This window comes from Staurois parvus, unplaced genomic scaffold (genome assembly GCF_062004578.1).
Source record: "Staurois parvus isolate SC_StPar_1 unplaced genomic scaffold, SC_StPar_1.0 ptg000390l, whole genome shotgun sequence".
NCBI classification, from domain to species: domain Eukaryota; kingdom Metazoa; phylum Chordata; class Amphibia; order Anura; family Ranidae; genus Staurois; species Staurois parvus.
The window spans coordinates 5,320,349-5,338,381 of record NW_028318186.1 but is presented as its reverse complement, the minus strand read 5'-3'; the positions used below and the strand labels follow the sequence as shown (position 1 = coordinate 5,338,381).

Sequence of the window (18,033 nt, the reverse complement as noted above, 5' to 3'; positions counted from 1 at the left end):
TTCCCTGCTTCAAAAAATATTTTTTATTACCTATTACTGGGAATTTTCTAGCTTTACATATTATTTGTATGGCAGATAAGTGCAAGGGTATAAGTCCTACAGGCCTTTCCATCTTGTGAACAGCTTTGGGATAGCTTGGAGTGTACCTGCTAAAAGACCCCACTGATTGTTGCCACTGATCTCTGCTTAAGTTCACTCACTCCTCAGAGTGCTCCTTAACTTCCAAGAAAAGTTCCTTTTATCTTTCCCAAGCTTCCAAGTCCAAACCTGGGACTCCCTCACTTATCAAAGTAGGGATAGGACTGCTGGTCTTTGGAGCTGCCTGGATCCAAGACATTTAGAACACTTTGGTCCATAATGTGGTATCCAAAACCTAAAAGCGTAGAGTTTAAATGTTTGACTGCATTTCACGTTGTCAAATATGTAAACATCACAGCAAAAACTAGAGGACCTTTGCTCTGCTCTTGCACAGCTTCTCTCCCAAACAGCCATAGCCATTGTTCCAGAGCAGAAAAGATTTCAGGGTTTCTTCTCAAACCTGTTCACCATTCCCAGAGTGAAAAGGATCATTCATCCCACACTGGTTCTGAAGATTCTCAAAGCAGTCACTCAGGTTAAAAAAAAATCTGCATAGAATCTAAAAGGTCAGTCAATGCTTCCCTTCATTTGGGAGAATTTCTGACCTCCGAAAACATCAAAGATATACCATATATTTGCATGTCTCTATCTGTTTGGCACATAAATGCTATGTGTGTTTTGAGGTGCAGCACTACCAATGTGTTGCACTTCTTTTTGGTTTGACTACTGCACCTCAGGTCTTCACCAAGGTGTTTGCCCCTGCACTTGCTCTAGTTCATTCTTGGGACATTTCAAGAGTGGGATGCCTAGACCACCTTCTACTGATTCTGTCAGCCAATTTGCAACAAATTGTTCAGACTCTTTTGAGGTGCAGGTGGATCCTGAGCCAGTAGAAGTCAGTGCTGGAACTGACTCATCACTTGCAGTATCGAGGCCTTCTCCTGAATACTGCTTTTTCCAGGGTTTCCTTCTGCAGGAAAAAGTCCACACTCTGCTTTCCTATGTTCAAACTCTACCATCCTACCCTCCATTTTTGCATGGGGATTCTGGGCTTGATGGTCACCTTCTTCAATGCAGGTCTGTATACCAAATTCCTCTCCAAACCATTGCAACCCAACATTCTGGATATGTGAGACAAGAAGGCACATTTCTGAACAATTGCACATGCCTAACACCTAAGAGCAGGCTGACCCTGAACTAGTGGCTCATGAATCCAACCCTGGAGCCATGGAATTAAATCCTTCCACTGGTGTGAAATGTTCCCATGACAGAAGCAAACCTGATGTGTTGGGGAGGAGTCCTTGAATCCCTCTTGGAGCAAAGAGACTTGGTTGCCAGAGGAAACTCATCTCCAGATCAACACTGTGGAACTACAACCGATTTGTCTTGCAATTCAAAGAGAAGCCAACAAACTGAGCAGGTATGTCTCCAGATCCCTTTAGCTATATCAGTAGATGTTTTTGTGACTCAGTGCAGCCTGATCTTTTTTCATTTTCTGCAAATCCTTCCTTGTCTGCGCCACTAGGTGGAGGGCATTCTGGTGATATTCATTGCAGCAAAGTGGCTAAAGCAGATGTAGTATTACGACTACAGAAGACTCCCAGTGGATCCTTGGATCTTCTGTTCCAAGGTTCAATTTATCACCCTATTCTTCTTTGTTGCCTTAGCTGTTGAAGCACAGGTCCTAAATTACAGGGTTTTCCTGATTCTGTCATTCCTATGCTTTTCAAAGCTAGGAAATTAACTTCTCACAAATTTTGCTTGTTTTTTTAAGGTATACCCTTTATTGCCTAACTTAAGTGCAGGGGTGGACTGACAACTCATGAGGCCACCGGGCAATAGGGGATCATGGGACCCCTGTGTCCTTGCCCAAACTCAAAAAAGCCTATGAAAAAGGTACCAGGGGCATCTCATGGGGCCCCCTACTGACCCCGGGCCCTCAGGCAGTGCCCAATTTTCCACATGGTCAGTCCACTGCTTAAGTCATTAAAAATTCTAACGTTCTGGACCCATTAGGTCCCTTCTTCAGGAATTGTAGAAATCTCTGGAAAAAGTGGCCCAATGGGTCCTTTAAACTTGCCTTTTGAGTAGTCTCAGTTAGTCAAAGGCTAAATGCCAAACTTTCTGCATTAATTAATGGATATCACATCACAGGACTGTACTATAACCTTATTTGACAAAATAAATGTTTATTGTTGTCTTGCACTGATGCATACTCCTAATTCAATATAATTAACAAGTATGGATGATAAGGAGCACCAACTATCTAGTAAGATCCAAAGGACAGCCAACTCTTCAAAGAACACAACACTTTATTGGATCCAAGACACGTGACGTGACATAAATAATACTGTTTGACTCACAGGGGGAGATTTACTAAAACTAGTACACACAGAATCTGGTGCAGCTGTCCATAGTGACCAATCAGTGTCTGATTAACTAATTAAGCTTTGATGATAAAACCTAGAAACTGATTGGTTACTGTGCAGAGCTGCACCAGATTCTGTGTGCATCAGTTTTGGTAAATCTCCCCCACAGTGTAAACTCAGTTTTAGGCTGTAGGTTTTCCATCTACCTCAGCTGATAAAGAATATTTTAAAAAACATACACTCACCGGCCACTTTATTAGATACACCTGTTCAATTGCTTTGTAACACAAATTGCTAATTAGCTAATTACATGGCAGCAACTCAGTGTAGTTAGGCATCTAGACATGGTAAAGAGGACTTGCTGAAGTTCAAACTGAGCATCAGAATGGGGAAGAAAGGGGATTTAACGTGGCATGGCTGTTGGTGCCAGATGGGCTGATCTAAGTATTTTAAAACTGCTGATCTACTGGGATTTTCACGCACAACCATCTCTAGAGTTTACAGAGAATGGTCCAAAAAAGATAAAATATCCATTGAGTGGCAGTTGAGTGGACAAAAATGCCTTATTGATATCAGAGGTCAGAGGAGAATGGGCAGACTGGTTGCTGTGACATTCAGGTGGTAGGGTCAGAATTTTTCATAAACAACATGGATCCATCCTGCCTTTTTATCAACGGTTCAGGCTGGTGGTAGTGTAATGGTGTGGGGGATATTTTCTCGACACTAGCCAGGTGTATCAAATAAGGTGGCTGGTGAGTGTATATCATTGCTAAAAACAGACATTTATAAAATTGTCAGATGACAAAGATGTGGCCAGGATTAAAATAAAATTAAAAGCTTCTTAAATGTTGTTTAGTTTTTTGTATCTACAGAAAGTGTCTGTTGTTAGCATTGAACTGAGACAGGATACAAGACAGCCTTTGTGGGGGCTTCCAGGTTGACTCTGAACTTCTGCTCTGATACGAAGAGGATACACAATGAGACAGGACAACCAGCTATTTCTGAGAGGTTGACTATACTATTATACCAATCATCTAGGAGTGAAAAGGGAAATGATTGTAAATGCCAATTACTGACTGCTTAATTTATCTAATTTTAAATTATGTGTAACACCAAAACTGTTTTTCTAGTTTTGGTTAGAGTGGAGAAGAATTAAAACAAGCAAAACAGACACAGACAAAAAAATCTAATCAGGGTTCTAGCATTCCCTTCTGTAAAAAATATACACTTTATTAATAAAAAATAAAAATAGAGTAAAGGGACTGTATATTTACAATATATGCATTTTCTTTCATTCTTATTGCTCTATTATGGTCAGGATTAAAAAAATAAATCTTTAAACTTTTTCCTTTTAATTATAAAATGTTGTATTTGGTATTGTATTGTATTTGGTATTTTCATATTCAGCTTTCACATGATGGCTCTTTGCTCACGGTCATGTTTTCCAACTTTTCCTTGCTTACAGAACAACAAAGGTTGTTAATAACAGAGCTCAATACCTTAAGCTAAAATGTGGCAATCATGAAATGTCTTAACTGAATGAGTCAGAGTTTTGACTACTTCTTCTGAGTTTTCAATGACAGACATTATGCCTGAAAGGAAACATACAACAAAGACTGCTTTATCCCATTATACAATTTTTAAAACAAATTTATAAAGTTGAAATAAATAAAAGTCAAATTATTAACCATTATAGTTTCCCTATATCAGCTTTCCAGAAGCCAAAAGACGAATAAATTCCATTATTGGTAAGAAGAGGTAAAATGTTGAATACATTACTATGTATTTCAGAGCAGACATACATAGTCTAAGTGCGGAGGATTGCACACATTTCGTGAGGTAATGGACCATTTGTGGCCCCCAGTGCAGGGGTGAGGTCCAGCAGAGCTCCGGGAGGTGCTTGAAAGGTGAAGTGTTGCAGCAGTGTTGTAAAGAAGAGGAACAGCTCCATCTTAGCCAATGTTTCCCCAGCACAGCTTCTTTTTCCTAGGAATTACAGATAATACAATATTAATCAGCCATATAGTACCATATGTGAACAAGAACAATAGGTGCACATTTGTTTGGACAGGGCATCCCAACCCAATTTTCCTCTGGCTGTGCATAATGCATAACTAACAGGAGTGAACACCATTACCCCTATCAGCTATCAGGTCTTGACTGGTTTGTTATGTGTAATGAAAAGCATCTGAAAAGGGTGTATTCAACAAAACAGCTATGTGCTACTTTTTAGGCACAATTTGTTTATTACCAAAGGTAGCAGATGACGGGGTTACACCACCACCCATTTGGGCTGTGCAGCCAGAGGCAGTTTCAGTTCAGAGGTTCTATAAAAGCCCACATAAACCTACCCTTAAAGGGAATGCATAGTGATAATGATTTTTATATATATATATATATATATATATATATTTTTTTTTTTTTGTCAGGACTAAATATTAATAATGAAAAACTGATCTCCTGATAACTATAAAAATTGCATATAAATCTTTTGTATTTTCAATTTCAGCTAGCAGGAGGAGTTATCAGCTCTTGGCTCCTTTTGACATGCTTCACATGTTTGCCTTAGCCTTTTGTCTATGGAGCTCAACAGGTCATGCCAAAGCTTACACCAAAGTGCCTCTTCCCCTCACTCATTTTAAAAATGTATGAACTTAAACAATTTAACCAGGCCATTTTTTTTTGATACAGCGCTGTGTTACTTTAACTGACAATTGCACATGAAAATTACGTCCTTTTTTTTTCCACAAATGGAGCTTTCTTTTGATGATACTTGATCACCTCTGCACTTTTTATTTTTTGTGCTATAAGCAAAAAAAGACCGACAATTTTGAAAAAAACCCCACAAAACTATATTTTAACTTTTTGCTATTAAACATAAAAATTTAAAAAATCTAATTTCGTGATAAATTTAGGCCAACATGTATTCTTCTACATCTTTGCTAAAAAAAATCCCAATACATGTAAATTAATTGGTTTACATAAAAGTTATAGAGTTTACAAATGGTGGTGTATATATACTGGATTTTTTTTTCTACTAGTAATGGCGGTTATCAGCGACTTATAGCAGGCCTGCAGCAAACATTCTGACACTGGGGGGAACTGACTTGGTGTAACTGACATCCCCAGTGACACCAATACAGTGATCAGTGCTAATAAAAAGCACTGACGCTGTACTAATGACACTTGGCAAGAAGGGGTTAACATCTGGGGCAATCAAATTGTTAACTGTGTGCTGTTTTACTCTGTGCTGTGTGAGTGCTTTACACTGTAAGCACACTGCTTTGTATTGCTCTTCTATGCAGAGCAATGCAAAGCAGTGTGCAGGAGCTGAAAATGGAGAGATCTGTATTGTTTACATATACGTAGGTCTCTCCCCCATCAGTGATACCCCAGGTGACAGCAGGAAATTACCGGCCGGGACCCGGTGATCGAAAGCTGAGGCCACTAATGGTGGCGCAGTCCACGTGCGCTCCCCCTACCCAGATTTACAAAATCACATATATATATATATATATATATATATATATATATATATATATATATCCGTGATTTTGTGCAGCCGTGCCGTCCTGTAGCAGTATTTTTGCTATAGGGCAGTGGGGAAGAGGTTAAAAGTGTGTTAATGGAGATATGAGTACCAATTGTGTTTATCTATTGGTCTTTTTAAATTGGATACATATACTGCCATTCGCTTTCTTGACTCAACTCCCTACTTGGTAAAGGGTGTCTTTAGACATAGACATATGTGAATATGCAAATCAAAACACCCAGCACCAAAACTTATAGACCTTTCTGGGCACATAGTAATTGGTGCATGATCTGCATGCATGTAGAGATGTAGGCTGTGCAGGGGCGGACTGACCATTGGAGCACTCGGGCACTGCCCGAGGGCCCAGGGTCAGTAGGGGGCTCCATGAAATGCCCCTGATAACTATTTATAGGCTTTTTTGGGTGTGCTTTGAATGTGGGCAAGGACACAGGGGCCCCATGATCCCCAATTGCCCGGGGGCCCCATGAGTTGTCAGTCCGCCCCTGAGGCTGTGCATGATGATGTTATCTGCAGCTTCGGACTAAAAGTGGATTAACAATCACTAGCAGCTTCTATCATTCAAAATGTACTTCTGAGCACTATGGGAGCAGTCAAATTGGAGGATAATGTCAGACAGGTTCTCTGTAATAGTGATTAAGAGCTGAGAGTCTGTCTGGGTTTACCTACCCTTCATATATCCCAACCTTAGCTGGTGGACTGCCCAGCTTTCTCCAAAAGTCACCAAAATATGCCCATCAGGTACCAAGTGGATGATGATTTTAGATCAAGAAACGTAAAGCTCATGAAAATTCCTGTCAGCTTTTTTTCCCCATCATGAAGATGATTAATTTAATAATTACCAATAGAGAATGGGATGGATGCATCATTCTTCTTGAAATTGCCATCTTTATCAAGAAAATGTTCTGGATAGAACTCATAAGGTTTTTCAAAGTAGGCTTTGTCCCTCAATGAAGAGGAAAGCAGTGGGATGACCGTAGTTCCCTGTATGAAATAATAGTTACAAAACATTTAAAATAGAACAAATAGACAAAGAAAATGCTGACATGTCTATACAGAAACAGACATTCTTTAAATTCAGGAGAAAATGGCACCTGTCATATAGCCTCCATGCTTTCCAAAATTAAAATAAGGACATGCTAATAAAGAGAAAATGCCACTTTAAGTCCTTACAAAGAAAAATGTTTCATGGACTCTTCATGAAAGAACATGAATAAAGCATGTTTACCAACTTTTCAATACAAATCTTTATAAATCAAATTTTTTTATGCATCACATTTTTTAAAATTTGGCACTCACTTTTGGAATAAAATATCCTCTGAATGTGACATCTCGAGATGTTGCATGTGGAACGCTTCCTGGTGCAATATCGCCATACCGCAGGATCTCATGAATAGCTGCATCAGTGTAAGGCATTTGTTTCCGGTGCTCCAATCTAGGCTGGGCTGTTCCAATGACTCTCTCAATTTCATTTTGTACTTTCTCTGTTGGTAAGTAAATGAATCTTAACATGAAATAATTACTATAAAGTTATATCTTAGATGCATGTAGGTCTACCACAATTATAATATAATTTTTGCATATGTTTGGATTTGTTTCCCTGTATTATTACCTGGTAAGCCTGCCAGCAATACACTTTCTATGCATTTTCACTTACTGTAGTAAATTGAATTTTCACTTACTTTAGTAAAAGCGGTGAAAATTCACTTTTCAAACAATACCTAATCACATGTAAGGAAAATTAAAAATAGGATTTATGCTTGCACATTACAACATTACTAAACTGAAGTGAAAGTTCCCTTGCAAACTGAAAGTTCACCTTGCTAAGTAAACAGTCTAAACTCCTTTATTAAATCAGCCCCACTGTATCTATGGTAGAGCAGTGTTTTCACCCTTGGGTGTTGTGTTAAGACTACAAATCACCCTCTCCCTTCTAATCTCCATAACACAGGGGGAGATCTGCATTTTTTAGCTCATTGGATTTCTTGCAAGATCACCAGGTATTAATTTGCATTTATCAAACACATATAATAAAACAATGTGTAGTTACCATACTATAATAAAGCAAATGGAACAGTTCATTGTCTGGGTTTACACACACTTTAACCTCTGTGGTGACAAATGGGTGGGAACATGCTACACATACTGTATGTGCGTGGCTGATGTTTTTATGCTGAGAGCAAGCTCACTGTGCACTCCTATCACATTAACTGAGCTGTCAGAGACAGCTCTTGGTCCAGGCTAGTATCAATAGCTGGGGGGGACCAACCCCTGATCATCCTGTGACAAACAATCACAGTGCTCACATAATCACTGACGTTTCCCTCCCTTCTTCACCTCCCCAGATGTTCAGAACATTTTACAAGGATTCTGGGAAGGGGGTTAAACCTGAAGAATAAATACAGCTAAGATACACATCATCTAAGTATTTATTTATTTATTACAGCTACTTATATAGCACTGTCAATAATATGCAGCACTTTACTTATTTATGAGGCGTTCAAATCAGTCCCTGCCCTCAAGGAGTCTCGCATTCATACATAGGGCCAATTTAGACAGGAGCCAATCAACCTACCTGCATATCTTTAGAGTGTGGGAGGAAACCACAGTACCAGGAGGAATCCCACACAGGCACAAGGAGAAGAAGCAAACACCGGGCAGGTAGTGCCGTGGTTGGAGTTTAAACCAACAACAGATATACAGTAACAGAGATTGGGGTGGGCATTAGGTGATTTTAAGACTTTTTTTTAGTTGAATGTTAAGCTAGGGGTGATAGTGGGTGAAAAAATGGCTTTAGTTTTGCTTTAAAACAAAGCTCCCTTGCAGATTGCAGAAAAAAAGGTCAGTGGCCACGAATAGAGAACGACGCACACGGCAGATTTTGAGCATTAAGAGGGTAGTAGTGCTTTTCAAACTTTTTTTTTTGTAATTCAGAGGGAACTGCAAAGACTTAGAGGAATTTCAAAGGTGGCGTAGGCTTTTAAGATGGCAGTATTGTACAGTACATTTCCAAGACATTGCAAGCAAGGGGTGATGTTTCATAGTGTTAACTTGGTCATTTGTCAAATGCCATATTACTAAATGTCTTACTTTGTATATCAGGATATTTCATCATTAGCAGGAGGCCCCATCTCAAAGTGGTGGTTGTTGTCTCCATTCCAGCAACAAACAAATTGTCTATAAGGGCTGTTAAATTTTCATCATGAAAATACAGAGTAGACTCTGGCTTCCCCTGCAAAACAGAAATACAAAAGATCATGTCAATTAGATGTAGTATGGCAACATAACATGGCTATTATGTCCTCCCAACTTTATAGCAGAGCAATATTAAAGTCAGTTATGGCCTTGTTCTCCAAATACAATTTTTGGAATTATTTAGTCCAATTACATGGCAATATAGCTGTTAAAGAAGCACACAATCATTACATTCCACACTAGACTACTTATGGGTCTCTCAAAGTGATATGGAAAATATAATCAACCCTAAACGTTAAAGCCAGCTGCTCATAGGCATTGATAAGTAACCTCCCAGATCCCATACAGTTATTATTCATCTACTCCATACTGGCAAACTTATGGGACTGTATGCAGAAAAAAACACTAATACAATTATATATAACATTAATGAATTAGACACCAAAGCATTTTGATTGAAATAGCCATGGCCCTCTTATTATAGTCAATAAATAATTAATAAAATGTAAGCTTGACATAACTACTTTTATTTATATTTAACTACCGTACAGTATCAATAGATATATCTGGTGTACCACAACACTACATACACCTATAACTCAGCTATTAAAGCTTGATTTATACAATAAAATTTACAATAGAAAAAACGTTATTTGACATGTGACACCAAGGGGTTTATTTACTAAAGCTTCTAACCTCAGCTTGTTCAATGAAGCTTTGGCAATGAAACCTGGAAGCTGATTGGTTTCTATGCAGAAGGGAGTCTGATTTTGGACTCTCCAGCTTTAGTAAATAAACCCCCAACTGTCCAATTACGAGTCGATATGCAAATTACCCTTTCCTACTAGGAAACTTCCTTGGTCTGCAACGTTCCCATAGGTGGAGGGAAGGGGACAATTGCTTGCCCTGTCCTCCACTCTACAATCTAGTTAGATTATGGGAATTCCTTTCTCAACCCAGCATCACCAACACAATAAAAAACCTTAATCACCAATGTGAAATGGAGAGAATGCTGGCATTCAAAAATCTAACTTATAATAAGTTTGCTTTGCCTGGTTTCCATGGTTACAACATCACAGATGTACTTTTTAGGAATGATGGCTTAGGTTATTTCTTTTCACCTGGTACGACTGGATACTGTTGTTCTACACCTATGATCCCTTCTTCCTTACATCCAGGTCTTTGTTTCCGTATACTTCCTCCCCACCCTCTCCACCCCCTATCTCACTGACTTTCTCTTCCCTCGTGTTGAAATTACTTGTCCGATATTATATTAAGTTACTTTTGCCTCCACTGCAGTGTTACTTCCATGTGGCTCTATACTGTATGTCTTCCATAGAATATCTCCCTATAGATTACTCTGTACACTGATCTATGAATGATTTCCACTTTAGCACTTTCATTTATTTTTTTCCTTAAAACTTTAATAAAAATCTATTCAAAATATAACATGCTACGTTTATGTTGTTGTTCAAAAATTTATATTAGGGTTGATTTGCCTGGAAACTAAATATACTGAAAACTGACCTAGATGGAGATTATATTGAATGTATTTCCTTGAGTTAATTGGCAATAATTGGAAATGAATTGGCAATAGCATCTTTGTAAATGCACAGATGTTATTGTTTAAGCTTTGGATTTTTTCTAATTGTGACTTTTTGGTTCCTTTTAGTATTTATTTAAAGAGTACAAAATGTATAATAGTTGAAAATCGTTACACTCATACCTGTATTTTTGCTGTGGACAATATTAAAAAAGAAAATTTACAATAAGAATGACTGAATGATGTGTTGTGCCTGATCATTGGTCCATTGATCACATAGAGTAGTACCTTACCTCTTGCTGCTTGGCCAGGAATGTGTCAATAAGGTTCCTCTGGTCATTTACATCCAACTCTTTCCTTTGCTTAGTAAATGTTTCTCTTATAAAGCTTTGCATTTGGAAAAGGTTTTTAGCGATCTGCTTGTGGCTTCCTGGTAATAGGCCTATCAGGAATGGGAAGCTGTTATACAGCTTAAACAAAGAAACAAAATAATTATTGATTTGTTAGAAAGGAATTCTGAATATAATATAGGCTGTATCACCCTAACTACTTGTTATTGTGTCCAACATTAGGATTGCATAGTAGGCTTTTTTTTTGAGGGGTTAAGGAGATGGCAGGTTGGCACCTATGCCCCAAGGCGGATAATGAGCCAGTGCACGTCCTAGCTATGGGGCAATTGTAACAGCCAGCCAGCCAAAATGGAAGCAGCAAACATTCTTTTTTTGCAAACAAAACTTGTTACTCAGTCTTTCTCTTCTCTACACCCCTACACATTAGTTCTGATTGGTTATATCAGTAAAAAAGGGACAATGCTTTATATATGCTTTATATGTTTTTAAAAAGAAATAAAAATATGTTGTGTTGCATATTAAAAGGTTGGCCAACAGAAATATAATTTGTTCTTACATATGAAGCCGTATTATTTTATATAACTATAACAATAAAAGTCTATCCATCACTATTTTGTACTGAAAGAAAGGTTTATTCTGTACTGAGCAAAAAAAAAACTGTAGGAAAATATAGTAGAAAATCTGTAGAATAATTGTCAGATAGACTGTAACACTTCCACAATCTGAATTCTGCTTTGGTCAAAAAGGGATAAATCAACTAGGCTTGGAGTGACTAAAACAATTGTTATTAGATATACACAGGGGCGAACTGACAACTCATGGGGCCCCCGGGCAATAGGGGATCATGGGGCCCCTGTGTCCTTGTCCAAACTCCAAAAAGCCTATGAAAAAGGTACCACGGGCATCTCATGGGGCCCCCTACTGACCCCAGGCCCTCGGGCAGTGCCTGAGTTTCCAAATGGTCAGTCCACCCCTGGATATACAGTAGATAGTAGTAGGTCAAAGAAATATTTCAAAAAATTATAATTGGAAAAGGGTTCATTAAAAAATGTATTATATCCAAGATAATCTTAAATGAAAGGTTACTTTTAACTGAACATTGTGGCTTAGCTCATTTCTAAAATACAGTTGTAATATGACAAGGTCTCTAACACTTCAGGTTATTCCAGGTAGAGGACTGTAGCTTACCCCATTTCCCACACCCCGATATACATTTTTCTTTTGAAAATTGACCTGTCATATCTATGCCTGTATAAGTGTCTGGGTCAAACCCCACACAATTTCCCCCCTTTATAAAGGGAAAGCTCACATTAATTAAAAATTACAGCCTGGGTTTCTTCGTAATATTCCAACCTGAACCTTATCCAGGCATGCACCCTGGATGGCCAGGAAAGAGAGGGCAGTGAGCTTATGGCCTCTATTCCTGTGCCAGACTAGATCACATAACAAAGGAACACAGCGCCTCTAAATGTGCACTGTTTCTTCAGTGTTCCTTTGTTTCTTCTACCACAGAGTTATGCTTTGCTCCATCGTAGCTTGCCCTCAGTGCCTACTGGACTACTCCTTCCCACTTGGAACTTTATACTACATAAATGGATTGCTACACCATGTGCCTGTCATTCTCCTTGTACAGACTAGATCACATGCCTTTTAGGGGCTATCTTGCAAGGGATCATGGCAATGCTAGGACATGGGCCTATTCTCCACATCCAATGCCCCATGAGGAATGTGGAGGTTATTGAGGGGATTTATAGTGAAATCTGGAGCCCTCTTTTGAAATAAGGTACCTCCAGATATTCGCACCCTCACAGAGGAATGAGTACAGGGTTACATTAGTACCCATTTCGCAACCACACAGATAAATGTAAATAAACATTAAAATACCCTAGAAAAAGTTCTTTGATTACATTACAATGAAAATACAATCCATCGTCAGTAACAGCTTCCAGATATGTGAATCCTAATTAATCACAACTAGTCCACTGATGTGTACCTGACACATTCCCATGGTTTAAATGACAGATCACTGCTGCTGCACTAATAAAAACACAGCACTCGGGATCCCGGGTGATGTCATTAACCAAATATGGTCATGACTATTGTCATGACCTTACCATGTAGCATCAGGGATTCATCATTTAGTAACAGTAATACGGTGGGTAAATATTGTTGGTTGATGGCGATTTACAAATCTGGACACTGTGATTGATGATAGATTGACATTACTGAACTGATGATGATGTATTTACATCAAGGGACATCATTTTTTTTTTTTGTTTTTAGTTAGTTAAAGTTCTTTGTGTGTGTTTATATAGGTTTAACTCTTTGTGGGAATGATAAAGGGGTAAGATACCACCGTACTCATTCCTTATGGAGGGGCTGGATATCTGGGTAACCCCTTCTTATAAAGAGGGCTTCCAGATTACATTGTAAGCTCTCTATAGCATCAGATGTTGGGTAGGTATCCTTGTCTTTAAACATTGTGACAAGCAGGGGAGGTGGGGAGGATATGGTACCACGTGCAGTTTTAAGACATCCTTCAAGCATGTTATTTAGAGGGTTTATGTATTTTTAATGCTTCATGAAAAGACTTACTTAAAAAAGTTAAAAATGTTACCTGACTTATGGATTTCAATTGGACAAATTGTTTCATCCCTATTCTCTGCAGTAGGAAATACATTTGAATATATATCTACCCTGCAATTATTGTTCAGTTTGTTGTAGCTGATAGCACTGACAGGTTTTCATATATCATGTTGCATTTTTACTGCTAGACAAATAAAGAATTTCTTTGCCACATACCTATTTATATCCAAATAACAATGACTTACCCTGATTAAAGGTGAGCCCAGGAGTCTTAAATTCTCATTAGCTATATTCATGAGCTTCTGTAATGTAGGGTCCTTATACTCAAATCTACAGCTCAGTAGTATAGATATAATGATGTTGGCCACAGCTGCATTAATGACAGTCAGATTGTTAAAGGGCTTTCCTGGAATTTAAAAAAACATACAAAAAATAAATAAAATAAAATTCAACTTGATTGTGCATTTAAGCTAATCATTGCATAGCTGACCAATTTAGAGTACCTAAACTGTAGTCTCTGATGACTGGTGGTGGTGGGGGGGGGGGGGAGGAGGGGGCATTCAAGAAGTAGCAGAAGATGTGCAGAAATCACAGATACACAGAAAAAACAGTACAGAAGCAGGAAAATCCTTAAGCTGGCCATAGATGGCTGAACCAATTTCCCCATCCACACAAGCAAGGTGGATGCAAGGATTTTCCCCCTTGTGCTATTGTATTCTGACAGCAGGGACTCCTCATCTGTCAGAATATACTGATCAATGTTGCAGCTAATTAGCCCAGGTCTACCCTGCTTCTTCTCCTGGATCTCCTCTCCACTCTTAACAAGAACAACGCATTAACTCCTGTTAATTTCTGAACAAATAGTGTATATATATTTTTGTATATGTTGACTAGTTCTCACCTCTAGTTGCACTTGTTTTATGACTGTATGCTGTGTCTGGTCTGTTTGAGAAACATCCCCCCCCCTATTCATGTGATCCTTATCAGTTTCTAATTGGGACGGAGAAGAGTGCTCATTTGACCATCTCCCTACAAATTTAGATCAGCTCATGGGGGGATAACAGATGGGGGGCACAGACACAGATGGGGTGCTGCTTTTGCGTGAGTGCTGCGCTGATGGAGTGCTAAGAAGCAGTTACACACAGCAGTTTACCTAAAGCAGGGTAACTCAAGCAGCAGGAAGATACAACAACAGCAAGAAACTCTACTGCATGCTGGACAGACTGCAAGCAAACACCCTGGGAAACATCTCTTACAAGTCTGTGTCCCACTCCATGTACCTTTTAATATGTCCTCTCTACTCCTCCTTTTCATATTACTTTCCTGCGTTCCAAAAATCTCACTTCTTTATCCCTCTGCTCCACCCCAAAACTTGTACATCTTGCCCTCACTGCTACCATCACCCTACTACTGTTTGCATCACCTCCTGTTGATACTTCACTCTCCTGCTGACCCAAACACCAGGACTGGAAGGCATGTACACTCATGTACATCCCTCTCCCATGTTACTTTCCTCACCCTACTTCTCCTAACCTCTGGGGATATCTCCCCAAACCCTGGTCCTCCAGTATTTCACCCCCACACCAGGCATCCTCTTTCTTCCGGGAATAGCTGCAGCATAGCAATCAGTCCCCGTGCTCCCAAAAACCACCCTCCCTTTTTCATGTGGACTCTGGAATGCCCGCTCTGTCTGTAATTAGCTCACCTCTGTCCATGACCTTTTTGTCTCCCGCTCCCTTAACCTACTAGCAATTACAGAAACCTGGCTCCAAGCAGCAGATTCTGCTTTCCCCGCAGCACTTTCCTACGGAGGCCTCATCTGGAACCACTCACCCAGACCCAGTGGTCGGAAAGGTGGTGGGGTTGGTTTGCTTCTATCCCCACTCAGCACCTTTCAAGTCCTCCCTAATCCTCCTTCTCTATCCTTCTCTTCTTTCGAGACTCACTGCATCCGGCTGTTTTCTACCATTTCTCTGAGGATTGCAGTAATCTATCGGCCTCCTGGACCTGCATCCCGCTTTCTTGATGATTTCTCCACCTGGCTACCCTACTTTCTCTCCTCTGAACTACCCACAATCATTCTCGGAGATTTTAACATCCCTATTAATGTCAACAACCCGGCTACATCCCAACTCTTCAACCTAACCTCATCTTTTGCATTAGCACAGTGTATACAATCCTCCACTCACTCTGATGGGAATACGTTAGACCTTGTTTTCTCCCATCTTTGCACTCTCTACAACCTCACAAACACCCCCTTTCCTCTCTCTGATCACAATCTCATCACCTTCACAGTCTCCTCATCTTCAAACACCTATCCCTCCAAGCAGCAAACAATTATCCGCAGAAACCTTCACAACTTGAACCCTGCTCCTTTCCACTCTGCAACTGACCAACTCTATGACAGAATCTCTCCCCTGTCCTGCCCTGACCTGGCCACTGCTGTCTACAACAGTTCACTTTCATCCGCATTAGACTCACTTGCTCCTCCAACAACATGAAGCATCAGGCCCCGGCCGTTACAACCTTGGCAGACTGATGACTCCAAAAATCTTATTTGACAGTCGTGCACTGGAGCGATTGTGGCACAAAACCAAATCCCAGCAAGCATTCACCTGATATAAATCTGCTTTCTTCACATACAATTCCTCCCAATCTTCAACCTTCTTGACCCTCTACAGTCTGGCTTTCGCTCACTACACTCCACTGAAACTGCCCTACTAAAACTCACTAATGATCTACTAACAGCTAAAACCAATGGTCACTACTCTGTACTCTTACTACTTGACCTCTCTGAGGCTTTTGATACGGTTGACCATCCCCTTCTCACAAAACTCCACTCTCTTGGTCTCAGAGACTCTGCTCTCTCCTGGTTCTCCTACCTATCACAGCGCTCCTTCAGCATTACCTATAATGCTGCCTCCTCCTCTTCACTCCCTCTTTCTGTAGGGGTCCCTCAAGGTTCTGTCCTTGAACCCCTTCTCTTCTCCATCTACACCTCCTCCCTTGGTCACTTGATAAACTCCCATGGTTTTAAGTACCATCTCTATGCTGATGACACACAAATCTATCTTTCTACCCCTCACCTCACCCCTTCAGTCTTCTCTCGCATTACTAACCTACTAAGCGACATATCGGCATGGATGTCACTCCACTTCCTCAAACTCAATCTTTTCAAAACTGAGCTCTTAGTATTTCCCCCAGCCCGTGCCCCCTCCCCTGACTTTTCCATCAAGATCAATAACACAATCATCAGTCCCTCCTCTCATGCCAGGGTACTAGGTGTAATCCTAGACTCCCATCTGTCCTTTCACCCCCAAATCCAATCACTGTCCAAATCTTGTAGACTTCACCTCCACAACATCTCCAAGATATGCCCGTTCCTAACCACGGAAACTACTAAGCAACTTATTCACTCCCTTGTTATATCTCGCCTTCAACTCCCTCCTCATTTTCCTACCGAATCACAGCCTATCCTCTCTTCAGTCTATCATGAACGCTGCTGCCAGACTTATCCACCTTACTAACCATTCTGTATCTGCCACCCCTCTCTGCCAATCCCTTCACTGGCTTCCCATTGCCCAACGGATAAAATTCAAAACACTAACAATAACATATAAAGCCCTCAGCTAATAATGGAATCTTCTACTCCTCCTACAAGTCCATCCCCCACAGTTGCTACATTTTGTACCACTAACCCCTCCCTCCTAGATTGTAAACTCCAAGGAGCAGGGCCCTCCTTTCTCTCTTGTATTGAACTGTATTGTTGCTGTATTGTCTCCCGTTATATTGTAAAGCGCTGAGCAAACTGTTGGCGCTATATAAATCCTGTATAATAATAATAATAATAATATGCTCAACTGAAGTTGACAAGGTTTCTGACTTGCTTATTATACTAAAGAAATCTTGCCACCATCATGACTGGTCTGAGATGACTTAGTGAAAACTTACCTCCATATGACTGAATAGCCTGTACCAAGTATTCAGCTTCCTCGATTATCTTGTCTTCTGTAGTTTTCTTTCCCATTCCATAATCCCGAAGTGTGGAAAGTGTGAATCTCCTCATCACCTTCCAGTTCTCTCCATTTGTAAAGACAACCCCTAAACAGAATTCATACAGTTTACAACTTGCACACGTACACATAACTGTATTCCCAACAAAATATATGATAAGATATCATATGATCAAAAAAAAAAATTCTCAAATGAAACTTTTTATTCTCTTTTTTGATCCAGACCTTCATTATCGATTCCAGCCATTGATAATGAAAGAAAAGAACAGAAAGAAATAGAAAAGGGCAGCAAGATTCCAAAAATTATATATGTATTGTTTTGTAATGCAACTGAAGCAAGGGACTGTAA

General features: G+C 39.8%; 1 protein-coding gene across 1 annotated transcript in view; it reads right to left on the bottom strand.

Annotated features, from left to right (window-relative positions):
* Positions 1 to 3,632: 3,632 nt before the first annotated feature.
* Positions 3,633 to 18,033, bottom strand: part of LOC149455638 (cytochrome P450 2K4-like) — a 32,883-nt gene continuing 18,482 nt past the window's right edge. Inside the window, exons 4-10 of the mRNA XM_089686027.1 lie at positions 17,623 to 17,772; positions 13,917 to 14,077; positions 11,029 to 11,205; positions 9,088 to 9,229; positions 7,297 to 7,481; positions 6,840 to 6,981; positions 3,633 to 4,433 (exon numbers count right to left, since the gene is read on the bottom strand). Coding sequence (XP_089542153.1) covers positions 4,255 to 4,433; positions 6,840 to 6,981; positions 7,297 to 7,481; positions 9,088 to 9,229; positions 11,029 to 11,205; positions 13,917 to 14,077; positions 17,623 to 17,772 — 1,136 coding nt within the window. The 3' untranslated portion in view covers positions 3,633 to 4,254. The remainder of the gene's footprint in view (positions 4,434 to 6,839; positions 6,982 to 7,296; positions 7,482 to 9,087; positions 9,230 to 11,028; positions 11,206 to 13,916; positions 14,078 to 17,622; positions 17,773 to 18,033) is intronic.